This window comes from Sceloporus occidentalis, unplaced genomic scaffold (genome assembly GCF_023333645.1).
Source record: "Sceloporus occidentalis isolate IW3139 unplaced genomic scaffold, rSceOcc1.0.p SCAF_7, whole genome shotgun sequence".
Taxonomy (NCBI): domain Eukaryota; kingdom Metazoa; phylum Chordata; class Lepidosauria; order Squamata; family Phrynosomatidae; genus Sceloporus; species Sceloporus occidentalis.
The window spans coordinates 80,570,478-80,588,384 of NW_028316987.1; the positions used below are offsets into that span (position 1 = coordinate 80,570,478).

The 17,907-nt window shown below is 39.7% G+C and overlaps 1 protein-coding gene across 2 annotated transcripts in view; it reads right to left on the reverse strand.

Moving 5' to 3' along the window:
• LOC149310016 (partitioning defective 3 homolog) overlaps positions 1-17,907 on the reverse strand; it is a 654,223-nt gene that overhangs the window by 408,571 nt on the left and 227,745 nt on the right. For both annotated transcript variants that reach the window (XM_089533491.1, XM_089533492.1), the window contains exon 3: positions 6,974-7,154. In XM_089533491.1, the coding sequence (XP_089389617.1) occupies positions 6,974-7,154 (181 nt within the window). The remainder of the gene's footprint in view (positions 1-6,973; positions 7,155-17,907) is intronic.

The following is a 17,907-nucleotide window of genomic DNA, read 5'->3' on the forward strand; positions in this document are numbered from 1 at the left end:
GTACATGAAAATTATCAAGCTGCTTTCAGGCAGAGAGAGATAAAATATTTGGGTGTGTAAAGACATTTGGGTGTGCTTAGAAAATAGTGTTGAGAAAACATGATACGGGGCGGGGGGGACAGGCAGTCTCTAAACAGTCTATTAAATCAAGTGATCATGTCTAGTCTACAGATAAACTTTAATCTAGTTATTTTCTAACACAGTTGCACTGTTAAAAGCACCATTATCTCTTCAAGGAAAGCTCTGAAAATATATGAAGAGTGTCCTTATCAAATTCTTAGATGATTCAGTTGGCAGCTCTGCCAGTTATTAGGATATGCAAAATGGCTCAAAACCTACATCATTAGGAGATTGCCATCTTATTCCCCATTTCATTTTGACTGCTTTGGTCTACTGCAGATGTTAAACAGATAACATGCCCCTTTTCATGTAGCTGGTAAAATTTCAGACCAGCATCCAATACAGTTGTCCTTTTAATGCTTCCATCAACAGAACCAGGAGGTGGATAATCTTCCTCACAAACCAGCCAAGCATCCCCCAAAACCTACTGGGGAACCTTCCAGAGCAGAGAGGAACAGGCCAGAGGGGAGAAAGAAGAAGACATCTCTGTTTTGCTAGAGGGCAAGTGTTAATGTAACATTAGTTTTAGGCACACACAAAAAAAGAAGGAAGAAAAGAAGGAAAATGCCATTAACTATGACTGTTCTGGACTCTGGAGGTTGTTAGAGGATCACTAAAGTTACAGCCAGAATGGTGTAGTGGTTTGAGCACTGGACTACAAGACCAGGGTTTGAATCCCTGCTTAGCCATGGAAATACAGTGGGTGATCTTGGGCAAGTCATGCTCTCTCAGCCTCAGAGGAAGGTAAGGGCAAATGTCCTCTGAACAGACTTTGCCAAGAAACAACCCATGATAGGTTTTCCCAAGTCATTAATGACTTGAATGCACACTACCACCCATTTTCAGAGAGTTATTTAATTCTTTATAAACGGGAAAGAAAAGGAACTGGCATTAACTGGCTAGGTAAGGTATAGTGACATTTTAGTCACATATTTTACCTCAAAGCTTTAATTCTCATATGGTATGAATGTAATGAGATAATTCATATCTGTATGCTATTTCTTTTAACCTGTCTAATGTCTCCAGGTTTAGGTAAGGCCTAAGTATCCCCTAAACTAAACATCACCTAAATTTTATACCTAGATAAGCTTAGACAAAAGCACCTGATAGCTATTTTACCTTAAATCCCAATGATTTTAATGAGTCTACTCCAACTATGGCTAAGTCTGTGTTAACCAACCCACTGTGTTGCAGTACTGTAATCTTAATGAGTAAGACAGGATGCAATTTTTTTAAAAAAACAAAACTAGTTGCATTGTAAAGAACAGCCAACATGATGTAGTGGTTTGAACACTGGACTGTGACTCTGGAGGTCAAGGTTTGATTCCTCGCTTGGTCATGGAAATTCACTGGTTCACCAGAGGACAGTCACACTCTCCAACCCCAAGAAAACCCCATGACAGGGTTGCCGTAAGTTGGAAATGACTTGGGTGAACACAACAACAATAAGAAATATTATAAAGCCTACACAAGTACCCCACATACACAGACACAAAAGGAGAGAAGTGACTAGTGAGGTGTCTGAAGGTTCTGTGCTAGGCCCACTGTTGTTTAACATATACATAGATGATGAAATAGAGAGCACGCCTATGAAATTTGCAAAAGACACCAAATCTGGAGGAGCAGTTACTAATCCAGATAACAGGATTGGAATTCAACATGAACTTCACAAATTGGAGAGCAAGACAAAAAGCAACAAAATTAATTACAACAGAAATAAGACAAGAAAAATGTAATGCACAAATTTAGGATGGATGACACCTGTCTAGAAAGCAGAACACATGAAAAGGATTTAGGCAAGTGAACATTTGAAAGCAGAACATTTCCTGCATGGCAGGGGGTTGGACTGGATGGCCCTTGCAATCTCTTCCAACTCTATGATTCTATGTGAAAAGGAAAAGATACCTTTGTAAACCAAAAGCTGAATATGAGTCTACAGTGTGATGCCGCAGCCAAAAACAAAACAAAACAAAACAATGCAGTTCTAAACTGGATCAATAGGTTCACAGCATCCAGATAAGGGAGGTACTTATGAAGATGCCAGTCACAGATGCTGGTGAAACATCAGGAATAAACTCTTATAGAACATGGCCACATAGCCCGAAAAACCCATAAAAAACTACTTATGGCCCTCTTCAGATGGGCCTTTGCAGCACCCGTTATGCGCTAGGGGTTGGCCAAGGGCGCACTGCCCATACTGGCCTCACTCCTAGCATGTGACAGGGGCATCAAAATGGCGGCGCCCTGTACACACGGGTGCCACCATTTTGATGTGACGGAAGCTTAGAGTCCACACGTCCCAGTGTCATTGTGACGCTGCAAGTGTGCCACTGGCACACTGCGGCATCACAAACGCGCTGCAAGAAAAATCCACTTTTTAAGAGTTCTTTTTGCTGTGTAAGGGAGCCGTGCAGTTTGTTCGCTGCGGCTCCCTTGCGCAGCAAAACAAGGCGCAGATATCCTGCCAAAGACACTCTTTTCTGCTTTGGTCAGAAAAACTACTGTCTAGTTCTAGGCATATCTTGGTCTCCTAGAAAAGAGCAACCAGAATGATCAAAGGTCTGGAAACCAAGGTTTAGATGGAAAGACTTAAGGAATTAGGATGAAAGAGTTAGCTTGAAGAAGAGAGGGAGTTAGGGATTTAGCTTGAAGAAAAGAAGACTGAGAGGTGACATGTGCAGGGTTGCCATGTAGAGAGTGAGCTTGTCTTCTCCTGCTCCAAATATTAGAACATAAACCAGTGAGTTCAAATTACGAGAAAGAGAGAGAGAGAGAGATTCCACCTAATAGGAATAACATCTTTACTGTTAGAGCTGTTTGACAATGAAATGGACTGCTTCAGAGGTTGATGAACTCTCTGTCTTTGGAGATCTTTAAACCGAGACTGGGTGGGCATCTTTCAGAAGTGCTTTAGTTGTATTTCCCTGAATGGCGGGGCTGGACTACATGGCCTTTGGGGTCCATTCCAAATCTAAAATCCTATGAGCTTATGAAGAAGTGCTCTTGTTTACTATTGCATGGTGAGGGATCAAAGGTCTTATTTAACAGCATTTAAATGCTGTCCTCTGAAAGAAACAAGTTGGTTTACAGGCAGAGCAGCCACGGCTGAACTGTCACTTCCTGACATCCTGTCTTACCTGCCAAATTGCTCATTAGGTCTGGCAATTTTCACCTGCGCCTCAAGTTTATATATTTCAGCAGGGAGTAAACATCAGTTTGCCTCAGACCATTTCTGCTACAGCAGGCTCCCTAGTTTTTCTCTAAAGCACGCAGATATCCACTTAACACACAAACACACACAGACCACTGTTGCATAGCACAGAGTTTGTTATATTTTTTAAAAAAAAATAATCAGCCTCAACTGAACAGGAACAGCAGCAGGAAGTTTAGACAATATTCAAGGAATTTTTAAAACAATATTCAAATAAGAAATATTAAAAATTTGAAGTGTCAGATGAAAGACGAATGTAGTAACACATAAAGAGGAATGGTGTGGTTTGAGAAGTCTCAATACAGAAAAGCAGAGTTTGTTGCCCAATATTATTCTTCCTTAGCTGCAAAGATCCAATCTTAGCCAGCCCTCCACATGCACACAGTACATGATTACTGCAGAGAATGCGTGGTTATATGTCTTGCGCACAGGGGGGAACAGCAGTCCAGATGAATATTGCTTTCTCAGCTGGAGCTGATCCAGCTAACCTTTTCCTTTCTATGGAAGGTGGTACAATTTATACACAAACAAAAAAAGGGGGTAACATGGCAACCTGAACAAAGGAAGATGAAAATCTCAGCAGATCATTCAGCCTTAGCTTAATATGCTTAGACAGTGCATCAGAACAGCGTCTGCTCTGTTACCCCTCAGATGCATGTGAATAGTACAATAAAACATAGATTTTTACCACATAAACTGCATTTTCAAATGGAGCAGCCCATTTGATACTCAGGAAACCCATGTTCAAGGGGATTTTAAAAAAATAAAATTACCAAGCACCAAGGAAAGAGTGAAATATCTACAACAGCGATCAAACAATTTCAGATGGAATACTGTTTTTCATTTGGTAGAAGTAAAATATTCACCAGAAACCCTACAATTAGCTGGAAAATTACAATAATTACAGCAATTTTGCATCCCATCTCCAATCTAATTAATAGATATATGATCTTGTCAACATGTAACAATCAGAATCTGAAACTACCACAAAACTGGACGGGTTTTATGAGCTGAATAGGAGTTGAACAGTAAGAAGGTAATTATTTGAAATTCTGAGAATACCATTTGTATGCCATGCTTCACTTCACAAGTTAAAAAGGAAATACAATGGGGATATTATTTCCATTTTCAAAGTATATTTAAATCAGGTATTTGAAATCGGTTTGCTTTAATGTCAAGCAACACTCTGAGTATGGTTTCAATTACCCATAGGGTACAGCATCCTGAAGAACAAAAACTATTCTACAAAGAATGGAAAGGAATTCTTTTATGTCGAACTCAGAACACTGCGTTTGCTTTTCTAGGATATCTGTGCCAAAATATTTCACACATTTTTCTCTGAGAAGAGATGTCATGCAAATATACTGCCACAGTTGGCATCTTCTATCAGTTTTAGCAAACACAACACTGCCTGGTACGTAGGACAACTTATGCAAGTGTATAAAATGGCAACGACAGGTGAAGACTCCAAGAGGCTATATTTTACAGAATCTGTTATAAGAAACAAAAAGCCATCTAGTCTGACACTCTGATATGATGAAGCTATGCAATCCATGCAGTGATGTACACAAGGACTGAGAAGTTACCCTTTGGGGGTAATAGAGTTATCTGTTTGACCAGTGCTGGAAACCTATTGATGTGCACTGGGCTGATTCAGCAGGCAACTTCAAGTTGTTGTTGTTCTTGTTGTGTGCCTTCAAAGTCATTTCCAAATTGTGGCGACCCTAAAGAGAACTGATGATGGGGGTTTCTCAGCATGATTTTGTTCAGAGGAGGGTTGCCATTGCCTTTCCATGAGGCTGAGAGCCTGTGACTTGCCCAAGACCACTTGTATGTACATTTTGAGTGGGATAAGAGATAGACAGCAACCTTTCTTCCATTCATGTAGGCGCGTTACAGACTGCCGGATTGCGGCGGTCTGCTGCCGCCGCCACTTGCACCATCTGGGAGCCACAGCCTTTAAACGGCACGGCTCCCGGACGCTGCCGAGAAGGAGCACGGAAATCGCACTCCTTCTCAGGCCCCGGAAGAGGCACCACAAAGCACAAGGGGCGCATTTGCGGCGTAATTTCCAGGGCGACACGTGTGGACGCAACGCGTCCAGCACGTAAAGATGGCAGCACTCGTGTGTATAGGGCGCCGCCATCTTTACGCCCCCGTCACGTGCTAGGGGTGAGGCTGGTATGGACGCTAGGTCCTCAGCCAACCCCTAGCACATGACGGGGATGTATTAAAGGCCTGTCTATAACACGCCGTAGTTAGTTTAATAGGAATGGTTTTGTTTGATGACTAATAACACTCACAAAGGCCAACAGAAGACAAAACTTTTAGAGGCAGAGTTGCTGTTGTTTTAATGGTTTGGCAGACTGAAAATGTGTATCCCCGGTAAAACCTTTGGGACATTAAACCATACAGTGTTTCTGCTCTCACACATTCTTCTCATCTGTCACACAACGTGTCAGGGGAATGCAAGGGATCTTCTCGTTAGTCTCATTTTGTGCTTTTGTTACCCTCGGGGAATAAGAAACTGTTTGTTTCACTGACACAGATTCAGGATACAATGAAGATGAAGAACTACTGCCCTCAATGATGTGCTAGCAACAACGCCCAGTCTGGCAAGGTTATTAAGCAATAAAATTACATGCTCAAGCCATCCTGTTTGGTTTTAGTCAGCTAAGAGAAATGTAGGCATGAACCAGTGAGACTCTGAAAACCCAAAATGTATGAACCTCCTGGGATATTTTACATAGAAAGGAAAACTTGCAAAGTTTGCTGCAAATATCTTAGTATGAAAAAAACCCTTGGCAAAAATGTAGAATACAACAAAAAGTGCCATTTTTTGTGACATTCCCTATTTTGTCAAATCCTCATCCTCCATCTCCTCCTGAAATAGAGATGTTATGCATTTTCTTGCCAAATCCATCAAGTATGTAGAAAAAAGCATCGGAACATAGAGTTAATTTATACTACAAGTAATAAAGTGAGATGAATACAGAAAGATGTAAAAATGATGTGCAATACAATGGCATCTCCCTGTTTTTTGCAACAACTAGTGTTGATTATAATCCTTAGTTTCATCCTGATTTTGACATCTTTTGATCCTGAGAAGATGATGATATGGAATAAAACCCTCTTGCTCTTAAGGTTTTTGGGAAAGGTATGGAAGGGGGAGTAGTTTATAATTAAATAAGGCAAGCTGACCAAAAAAAAAAAAAAAAACACCCCAAAACCCTTCAATGACATTCACAGAACAGTATGACCTATTATTTTTAATCTAATCATTCATCTTCTTCATCTTCATTTGCTAGGTCAAAACTGGTACTTCTAAAGCTATGACCTGGGGGAACTTAGCTGTAAGTTTTTCATGCTTGGCTACCTTAAAATTGGAGATGTGTGTGAGTACACACACACACAAACAAACATTGTGAATGCTGAAAGTAGAACATGAACATTAAAAAAAAAGAATGGCAAAAGTGTTTTCATTTGCTTGCCTCAAACATTTGCCCTATTTTTAAAATTTTAATCAGTTTCCGATGAAGACAATTAATGAATCATACTCCCAGCCGCACAAGAGGGTAACAGAAGTTGGCAACCTGGTAAATGAAGATGAAATGTGCAGAGGCATGGGGAGTTCTTACTCACTTGTGCGAAGGACCGAAGGCGTGACCTCTATTTCACTTGTTGCTTGGTAAGGCTGAAAAGCTGACGCAGCATTAGTGCCCAGCTCGCTCCCAAAGATCTCAGGACTCTGGGTGCCAGTGGAGCTGGCACTAGTACCATCTCCTCCATGGTGTGGATCTTGCTCATCAAATATAGCCACAAGCTGTGAAAAGGAAATTGATCTCTAGTTAGAAGAGGCATGATAATAACTTTAGTCACTGTAAGAAACACAGGGCATTTTAAAAAAAATAGAACACAAGATAATTTTTTAAAAAATATTGTGTTATTAACAAAATAACATAGTGACATAACCATTTGTAAACAAACAATAAACACACTAGGCATTTCAGATTTCTCAAAAAATAAGATTTTCAATGCTTACATGAAATCTCTGGTTCAAAAGTTTACAGTGTGTGAAATTAACAGTAAATTAATAAATTACTCCCTCCAGTCATCACTACGTTTACTGTTGTTGTCGTGGATGATGTTGTGTGCCTTCAAGTCATTTCCAACTTATGGCGTCTCTTAAGATGGACCTATCACAGTGTTGTTGTTGTTTTGAGGGGGAGGGTTGAGAGTGTGTTCCCAAAGTCACCCAGTGGCTTTTCATGCTTAAGCAGGGACTCAAACTCCAGTCTCCAGAATTCATGTCCTACGCTCAAACCACTACACCATGCTGGCTGTTCACTACATTAATATCCCACCTTTTTTTCAGACTGGGACTCAAGGCAGCTTACAAAAGATAAAAAATTACAATCAGCCCTCCTTATACATGGATTTTTTTTATCCATGGATTCAAGCATACAAAGCTTGAAAATATTCCCCAAAAGTATAAATTCCAAAAAGTAAGCCTTGATTTTCCATTTTATATAAGGGACATCATTTTACTATGCCATTGTATTTCATAGGACTTGAGCATCCATGGATTTTGTTATCCACAAGGGGTCCTGGAACCAAACTCCAGTGGATAACAAGGGCCCACTGTATAATTAAAAACAGATATGGTTTAAAGCATACAAAAGTTGAGAATGTAACCGTGTCAAACTAACCACAGAATTTAAAGTAATATTTTGATGATGATGATGATGATGATGCAGCAGCAACAGCAGTACAGCACCATAAATAACTCTTTTGTTATACAACAATCAATTTCAAAGCCCATGGGCAATCATGATGAAGGCCCTCTCCTACGTTCCCATCAAATGTGGCTTATGAAAGTAATGGGATAAAGAGAGGTGCTTTCCCTGAAGCTCTTAAAGTGCTCAGGCAGCTTATATAGGAAGATATGGTCTTTCAGACAGCCTGGACTCAAGCCACATAGCACTTCAACACTCAACTGTTTGACAAACGAGGTGGTGCAAACTCACCACTGTCATTGATGAAATGGAAACCAGGTTAAAAAGAAGCTTAATTCTGGCTGGTTATTTTTAAAATCTGGTACACTTTATGTTAGCTTTTCTAGAAGTGCTATTTCCTAAATTATTTATACCAAGAATCAACTAAATTTCTTAAAAAGCCATTACTTATACTCTCTGCTAGACCGCCAGTGCAAGAATTTTGTCAAGGGGTTACATTATGCTAGCAATAAGGAATACCTACAAATGAGACACGTCTTCCAGAAGCCTTAGCCAAATATAGGAAGCACGATGGGAAGTTACAATATTACATGACCCACACATTCCCTATCTTTGTATCAAGAGAGGCTACCTGGATTTTTGTGATGCTTCTAATCATAATGTACAAGACTTGCCACTTTCAACTCAAACTGTGACAAATCTAAGGTGTGTAGCTAAACAAGGCCTGAAATTAGAAATCTTGGCAAAAATGGTCCCCCCAAAACCAGTGCAATTGGTAGAAATAATATTCCTCTTATAATGAAAAATTAGTGACTGACTCCATGCCTTAAACATGTAAAGAATATTACTGTTATCTCATTCTATAATTTGTTACAGCAGTTAATTGTGTCATTCTCCCAGCAGCCACACAAGGAAGGGAGATGGGAGACAGGCACAAGGAAGCTAAAATGTCTTGCCAAAGATGAAACAGGAAGCCTTATAAAAGCAAATAATTGGACCCATTTTTCCCAATTGCCAGGCTATGACTGTGACAGCTGAAATAGCAGTGAATGTAAAAAGGCAATATACAGAGATGTAAAATCTTGAAATTTTTCAAGCCATGGGGGGAATTCCCTCCCCCTTTTCCCTTCAAAAATAACAAAAAAAGGTTTTGAGGAAAAGCTGAAACAGAGGCAATGCTTATAACTGGCAGTAAGCTGACAACTGAACACGACAATCTTACTCAGAAGTGCTTACTCAGAAGTGGGGATGCAGATTGTTCACTAATATTCTTGTCCTTGACAAGAAGAAAGGATATCTTCACACCTTGTTGAGATGCTACACAGAAAGAACTAACCTCCACACAGCACTATTTTTGGTCTAAGTGAAGTGGCTGGATTCTATTCTAAAATGCAAGGTAATGCTAAGAAATCCCAATTTTGAACATGATAAATGGGAGGCGCCAGTGCTATGGCAAACCAGGAAGAATAAGGACCACCTTTGGGTGGGTCCTAATAAAAGTATGATGGTAGCTCAAGAGCTCAGAGCTTTCCTACAGGATGAGGAGCCTAAGAGCATCAATTAAAGAAATATCTTCAGAGTCCTGTTTTTGCTGTAGCTATGCTGGAACAGAATGTTGACTTAAAAGAAAATACTGTACTTCCATAACTTCAAATACCCAAAGACACCCTACACCATTTAAAAGCTTACAAGTCTACATGTTCTTAAAATTGCTGATTTCAGATAAACATCTTATCAAAATCATTACTACCTCTGAATCTCAGATCCATTTAGCAGTGGGAATTGGCTTTGAATGTACCAATTTAGAACATTCATTTTCTCTTTCAGAATGAGTGAAATGCATCTTATGAGACATGCCCCTCCTCCATTTCAAGATTTGAGGAAAGTAAACAGAAGAAATATTTCTCTGTCTAAACTCCCCCCCCCCCTCCATTTCTGTTCAGGTTTTCTCATCTCAAAACTGGAGGGACTGCCATCCTCTTGCATAAATGCAGTAGTTAGTTTCATATATACCAGTTAACAAGCCTGTGGTGTGGCTTGTATAGAAAGGTAAGACAATGTCCATAACATAACAAGTGCTACCAAATATCCTACAGCAGTATGCTCAAAAAGCCTGAGCAACATGTGCCTCCAATATTACTTCATTAACCTACTCTCAGGGGATATTATTTCCTCCATTTGTATGAGATCAGGCTTTCTGCAACCAGGCACAATGAAGAGCAGCATTAAAAACACGGGTTCCTGTAACTATTGCTAAATTGATGGGTTCCTGTAACTGCAGTTTAATTCTATGACAATACAAGCTCTTTAAATGTATTCTCGTTACTACATAATAATAGTGCAGAAAAGGTAGATGTTTACCTGCATACTCCTAAAAATGTACCAACAAGTTACTAGAAGCAGGGTGCAATTCCTTGTTACTGCTTTCACAGTGTAACATACAGGACCAAAACCTGCAGACCAAAGGCTTGTTAGTCCTCTTCAAGTGCCATGAAGCTGCACTCCAGTGCTTAGGAATGGAGTGTGGCTTTGGCGCGACCTCCGGACTCTTAGGACCCATGCATCATTTAAATAGCATACCTCCAAAGAGACCCGAAGCAGCTTTATTTTGGCAGTCTGTAACAGGCCTGCCTTCTCAAACTGAGGTTTGATTGGATTTGTACTGATAAGATCATGTATATTGGTGGACCACTAGCCTTGATGTTCAGTGCAAATTCTATTCTGTGGGAATCATTGTTGGCACAGCTGTATGCAGGAAGAACTGCTAGCTGAAAACAGTCATATTGGATACACAGACTGCAGGTGATGTACACCATTGCTGGCACCATTTTGGTAGTGGGGAATAAATGGTGCGACCCCCAGTTCCAAGCTGAGTCAACATGCAGACATCACTTGTGAAGAGGATTAATGTGATGGATGGAAGGAATGAGAAAAATTGGATAAAGAAAGTAGAGGCCCTCATCCAGCTTTACACAACCTGGTGTCCTCCAGATGGGCTGATCTACAACTCCTTCATTCTTATCCAGGATGTCCTGTAATTTTGTTGAACAGTGTTGTAATTCAACACATTTGAATAGCTTTAGCTTAGAGACCTATTTGGTCAAATTTCTCTAATTAGCATTTTCTTAGCAGTTATGCTAACAGGGACCAAGAAATTGCCAGATCCCGCCTCATGTCTCACCAAAAACAAACCAGGATTATGCAAGCCACAACTGACAGTACCAACAGCATACAAGACCTAATGAGTTACCAAGCCTCATACTGAACAGAGTTCAGGAGGCTTTCAGCCATTGAGCTCCAGCCTTGAACCACTAGAAAAGAATTTTCCAATGCCATTACAGGGCACAAGCCAATTTGACCTGAAAGAATTTTGTGAAGCCAGAAATACAGTAATCAATTGGGTCCTGGGAATTAGGAAACAACCAGATTTGGATTATTTAAAAGACATTTTTACACCAACAGTCTAATGACATTACACCAAGAATACAGTCGGATGCACTGCAATACATATTTTACCTTACTTTAACAAAGCAATAGATCTGTGTAGTAACAATTATTAAATGTGAATGGGGGTTCATTTCATATACAAATATAGATTAGAAACAGGTAAGGTTCTATCTTAAATTCTTATCTCAGGATCAAATAATAATGCAGCCCGAAAATAAAATTAATCTATTTCAACTTTATGTTGGGCGGGGGGGTCAGCTGGATCAGATTCAGTTTATTGCTAAAAACATTATTTCTGTAATATCTACCCATTTTCTGCCAAACACACCCAGGAAGTTCCCACAACTCACTGGTAGGTCCCAGCCCACCATAAGGGAATCTCTGATGAAGGGGGGGGGGGGGTGGATTAACTTGGCAACAATGGAATCCTTGGTACACATTTCCCAGAAAGAGATGCATCTTAAGGTCCAGGCTGATAACATAGTGAGGCCAACTTTATAATCAACAGTGCTCTCCAAGGAGCCCTTACAGTTATGAGCTAATAACTGTAAACAGCAATAAGCAAAGGGTTTGGTTTTATTTAAGTCCTGATACGCTCTTCTGAGCCCCTTGTGTAGACGACTGGATTCAAATGTAATAACTTAATATGTGCACTTAAGCCTAGTCGAAATCAATATCATTTAAGGTTCCTTAACAAAAGCACTTACTTAAGGAAGGACATAAATGTATAACAGACAGGATACCAAAGTACCTCTCATCTCTGATTTATGGAAAATGTAGATTTTAGATAGCAGTTGCACAGATCACAGACTGTTGAGGCATCTCCCAGTTAGGGGGGCATCTCTGTGCTCTGGGATGGGGGAGCAGGAGATGGAAAAAAGACTATGTAAATTAAAGACCCTGCAGAATAGTGATAGGGAACATGCAGCCCTCCAGATGTGGTTGGACAGTACCTCCCCTCATTCTTCACCATTGGCTTTAATGGCTAATGGGAGCTGTACTCCATCATGGCAGGCTTATGCCTCCCAGCCCTATAAGTCTACCATGGTTTGCATTGTTAATCTGAAGTAACAAACCATGTCTGCTAAATATTCCACATGTGATAAAAGGATTGAGGCCTTATCAAGTGGTCTGTGGCTTCTCCAGATTTACCCTTGATAAGTTGTTTGTATGTAGCTGGGGCCAATGAGAGCAACTGAGATGTGAAATTACTCAACTTCTTAGCTTTGGCAGACTTCCTTTAAAAAAAGAAGCATAAATAGCTGGCACATGCAGAGGAGCTGCATTTGGACTAGAATGACAAATGTAGATTTCAACCCTCTTGTAATTGTTACATTGTTGTTGTTGTTAACTGCCTTCATGTTGATCTCGACCCATGGCAACCCTATGGCTGAGATATCTCCAGCCCCCCCCCCCCCCCCCGTCCTCTACAGCTCTGCCCAGCTCCTGCAAACTCAATATTTGTGGTCTCTTTAATAAACACCATCCATCTAGCATGTGGCTTTCCCCTCTTTCTACTTCCCTCCACCTTTCCTAACATTATAGTCTTTTCCAACAATTCATGCCTTCTCATGATGTGTCCATACAGGAAGCCATATCCAATGAACTTTAACTGTTGATGATGTAGCAATATCTTTTGTTCGCCATCCGTGAACTGCAACTGTTTGCTCTCATTCTGCTAATACAATTAATTCTTATCTGAGCAAGTGGATTGTAATCTCATGCTAAACTCAGGCACTTACTCTAAACAATGACTCATAACTCTTTGTTGTTTTGCTCCAACAGTGTTAACACACCTACCCTTTTCAAGCTCAAAGGTTCACAATCGCTCATTTGGCAAATTCCAGTTTTCCATACAACAGCATTTCCTATCGCCCACCCCACAAAAGCCTAATTTTTGTCAAAATATTGGAGAGCTCTAAAGGAGATGTATCCCCCCCCCAAAAAAAATCTTCTCATATCAAGTCTGCAACACTTCTTACAATCTAAAAAGATTTAAAAGCAAAAGATGGGTAGGCAAGCCTTCCTTGGTTTGCAGTACATCTATTATTGTGGATGCCCTCCAGTGTTCTCCCTGCATTTTAACTAACTAGACTAAAACTTGAGGTACTATTCAATGGCTATCAAAAGTTACTTCATTTGAATTGGGTATTATTCACTGGCTATCCATTCAATGAAGATTAGCATTTCCTGTTTGAAGCTCTCTTTTTGATAATTTACATTTCAACTGTTATTGACTAGTGCTGACAGCACAACTTTCATACACACACACACACACACACACACAGACTTCAATTCCTGTGAAAAGCACCTTGAGAAACTATATTTTTGTATACCCTCCAGAAAAGAAAAAGAAAAGAAGAATTAGGAGTTATTTAAGTTATGAGATACTGTCAGAACATTCTGCTTTCTCTGTAATGTTTTGACACATTTGGGTTACCTAGTGCAAAAGTAGGTTATTAATACTATAAGGCCATAACTGACTCCATAAAACAGGGCAGAATGCTAACAGGAATAAAGGAAGGAGGGTTGTAATAATGAATTTCTTTATTATGTATTTTAAAAAGTGATGGAATGGTGGTTGAGTAGGAGGAATGCGAAAAACTGGTTTTCGTACAAGTGACCTGGACTTGAAAAACCCTAGAGGAGAATCAGTTTTGGCCACACAAGTATCCATACAACCCCCACCCAACATCTGATTGTTTCACTTTTTTTTCTAAATGTAAAGTGTCCAGAAGTTCACTGCTGGTTTTAAAAAGAACAAATAAAAATAAACACAGAAAGACCACCCACATTCCCCACATGCAAGCTAAAGCAAAGCACTGCCCTTTGCTTTAGACAGTGATTCTCAAAACACTGTACTTCCAGATATTCTGGACAAAGAGTCACAACATCCCTCAGCATGAGTCATGCTGGCTATACCTTCAAGGCACTAAAGTCTAAAATATCTGGAGGGCCACTGTTTTAGAAGAGAATCACCACCCTTGGAGGCTTCCAGTGGTTCTCCTTTTGGAGGGGACAGCCAGGGGCAATGAAAAATGGCTTTGGTGGCACCAACATGCAGCACATAGTCCATGAGATTCCCATCCCCACAGTGATGCCAAAGCTGCGCTCCGGTCCTTAGGACTAGAGCGTGGCCTTCGCATGGCTTCTGGCTTCTTAGGACGCATGCATCATTTAAACAGCATATCTCCAAAGTGACCCGAAGCAGCTTTATTTTGGCCTGTCTGTACGGGCCCTATGTTATGGCTGGCATAAAGCCAACAGTGCACAATGAATCACAGAGGCTTACTCTTGTCACGCAATGCTGGTATCGCACTTGGCTGCTGGTTTTGGATCACCATGTTGCTGAACTGGTAGCAACATTTGGGAGTGGAATGCAGTGCCAAGGCACTTGTGGAGTTCTGTCAAGTCTAATTTAATTAACTGGTACCCTACAGGCTTAAGCTCCAGATGACATGTGGGTAGCTACAGTAATGTGTGAACCCTAGAAGCAGGATAGGTCTACAGGTGCTTGTAAAACAGAAGTTGAACCAGAAGATTTTCACATGTTGCCAGTTACAATCCTGGTGTGTTGTAGTACCATACATAACACTGGGCTGACTAATATTGTTTTGAACAAGTGCTTTTCAGAAAACAAGTGACTGTGTCTTTTCTGTGTGACTACTATAATAAAATCATATTACAGTCAGCACTGATTTAGTCATCTATTTAGTCAATTATGTAAATCTTATTAATTCAGGCAGTTTTCAGAGCACTAGGAATGGCTTTTTGCAAGTCTCATGCCATGGGGTGGCTTAAACTAGCTTTATCTCTGCTGTTTTGTGTTTTTAGGTGAGTGGCTTATTATTATTGTTTTATATTAGTTTTCAGTTCTTATTGAGATAATGCTTATTGCCTCAAGGTCTTTAAAAGGTGAGACAAAGGGATCAGGCAAGGGAACTACTAGGAATTTATGTGTTTCACTGAAAAATCAAGAAAAAAAATAAAATTCTAAGCTATGTTCTTGTACACACATAGAGTATATAGTTTATGCATACAGCATGCAGTATATTGAAAATATAATCTGTACTATGAAACATATATTTTGTTTGTGTTTCTTTATCCAAAATGCTTGGGACAAAGGTGTTTTGGATTTCAGAATTTTTCAAATTTTGAAATATTTGCATATGCGTAATGACATATCTTGGCGATGGAACCCAATTCTAAACATTAAATTCATTTATGTTTCATATACACTTTATACACATAGCCTGAAGATAATTTTATGCATAGTATTGTTTTAATAATTATGAGCATGAAACAAAGTGTACATAGAACCATCAGAAAGTAAAGGTGTCACTATGTCTGCCAACCATGTGGACAATTTGGGATTTTGGAATATTTTGATTTTGGAATTCTGGATAAGTGAGATTCAGCCTGTATAAGAATACATGTTGAGTATAAAGGCAACATTCTGATAAATGAAGTACGGTAGCACTTACATACTTAGATATATTTACATACTACATAAAGAGCATATCTGAGTAAGCACATTTTCACTGTAATCAGTTTAAGGTAACAATTCTATTGTATTCATTTACAATGGATAGGGAAGAAAGTATATCACTTCAAGTGCTAAGATAGCTATGCTTCTACAGTCCACCTCTACAAAAGCAATGTCCAAGTACACCTCAGCAAAGCCTCTACAAATGAAGTTCTTTTTTACAAATGTTGTTTTATATGCATTCAACTCTCTTTTAGATAATCATGCTTTGGCTAGTTGTTGTTTTTTAACAGCTTTGGAATTGGGAAGATGGTGAAGGAGATCTGGAGAAAGAGCAAATTAAGCAATAAAAAAAAGTTTGATCAGAGTTCCACTCTAGATGATCCTACTGTAGCTGTGTGTGTTCACCTACAACAGCCATGGTTCACGATTGCCTTTGGAATCCCTTCCTGAGCATGTATGAAGAGCAAGGGAAAGAAAAACGGGGAGCACAGGTACCTTAACAGCTACCCTTAATGTGTTTTCTTTTTTAACGAAAAAGTATAGACCTAGAGATTTGCCCACTAAAATGAATATCAAAGGAAAAGTGGAGGCTGATGACAATCATCTCTGAATGCCTTTCATAAGAGGCCTGTTAGTGGTCTCAAGAAGGTTCAAATGTTTTTGTTTATTTATGAAATTAATATGACCTGATTGTTTCATTTCATATGTACATCTTTTTAATCTTGAGCAAAAGGTTTACTGAAATATGTGGAATGGCTCTTCTTTTCAGTGATATAGAAAATTATCCCTAGTCTTTCCATGTTATTTCTGCCTCTGGTGCCATATTTTCTGTTACAGAAATAATGCCCAGGAATACATCTATTTTATTAACTGAGGTATATGTGTATTTTTCTAAACAGGGGACACTGTACTGCCACTCAGATACAGTTTAAAACAGTTCTTCCATTGATTCTTCTCTGATAAATAAAGAGAACAGGGGAAACAAACATATTCGTCCCACTCTTCAACCCACTTGTCTATCCTTTTAGTCTTGTTCAATGACTCTTCCAAGAGAAAATGTGCCACAAAACATAACTTGTTTTACTCAGCCTGGGATCTTCATTATACTGTCGCAAGCCTCCCGCTGACAGAAATGAATGAAGGCCCGGGATTTTTCATTTAGAGAGACAAGGAAACATGCAATAACCCAGAAGCTTTCTAAAAAGAAGAAGGAAGAAGCCATTTCACAGCATGAATTTCTCCATGACCATGACTACATCAGTGGAAGCAACCACACTGAACTAATAACGCATGATGGGAGAGGAGAACAGCTTTATAGACACTGGTGATACACACATCTGTCATCCAAGCAGGACAGCTCTCTTATCCTGAGCATAGCAAAATATGTAGGAAAAATTATGTCTGGCTGGATTATTGAGTGAAGTGGGAGAGGGGGAGAATCAGGAATTTCTCTTTCCCTCTGCTCTTTCTTTTTACTCCAGTTCTTTGTTCCCTCTCACTGGTATTGCTCTCTGGTAATTCTCAAACTTTAGCAAGCACCAGGTACTCCCCCCACCTTTTCTCTCTCTGTTTTAACACCAGGAGCCCTGGTGGTGCAGTGGTTAAATGCCTGTACTGCAACCACTCACTCAAAACCACAAGGTTGCAAGTTCAAGACCAGCAAAGGGGCTCAAGCTCGACTCAGGCTTGCATTCTTCCGAGGTCGCTAAAATGAGTACCCAGACTGTTGGGGGCAAATTAGCTTACTTGCTGTTCACCGCTATGATCTTTGGAATAGCGGTATATAAATAAAACAAATTATTAATTATTATTATAGTAAGACAGCACTTTACCTTCCATAGGTTTGGTGAAGAAGCTTATTTTAAAAAATCATTCAACCTTATTATAACCTTTAGGCAGCCTTA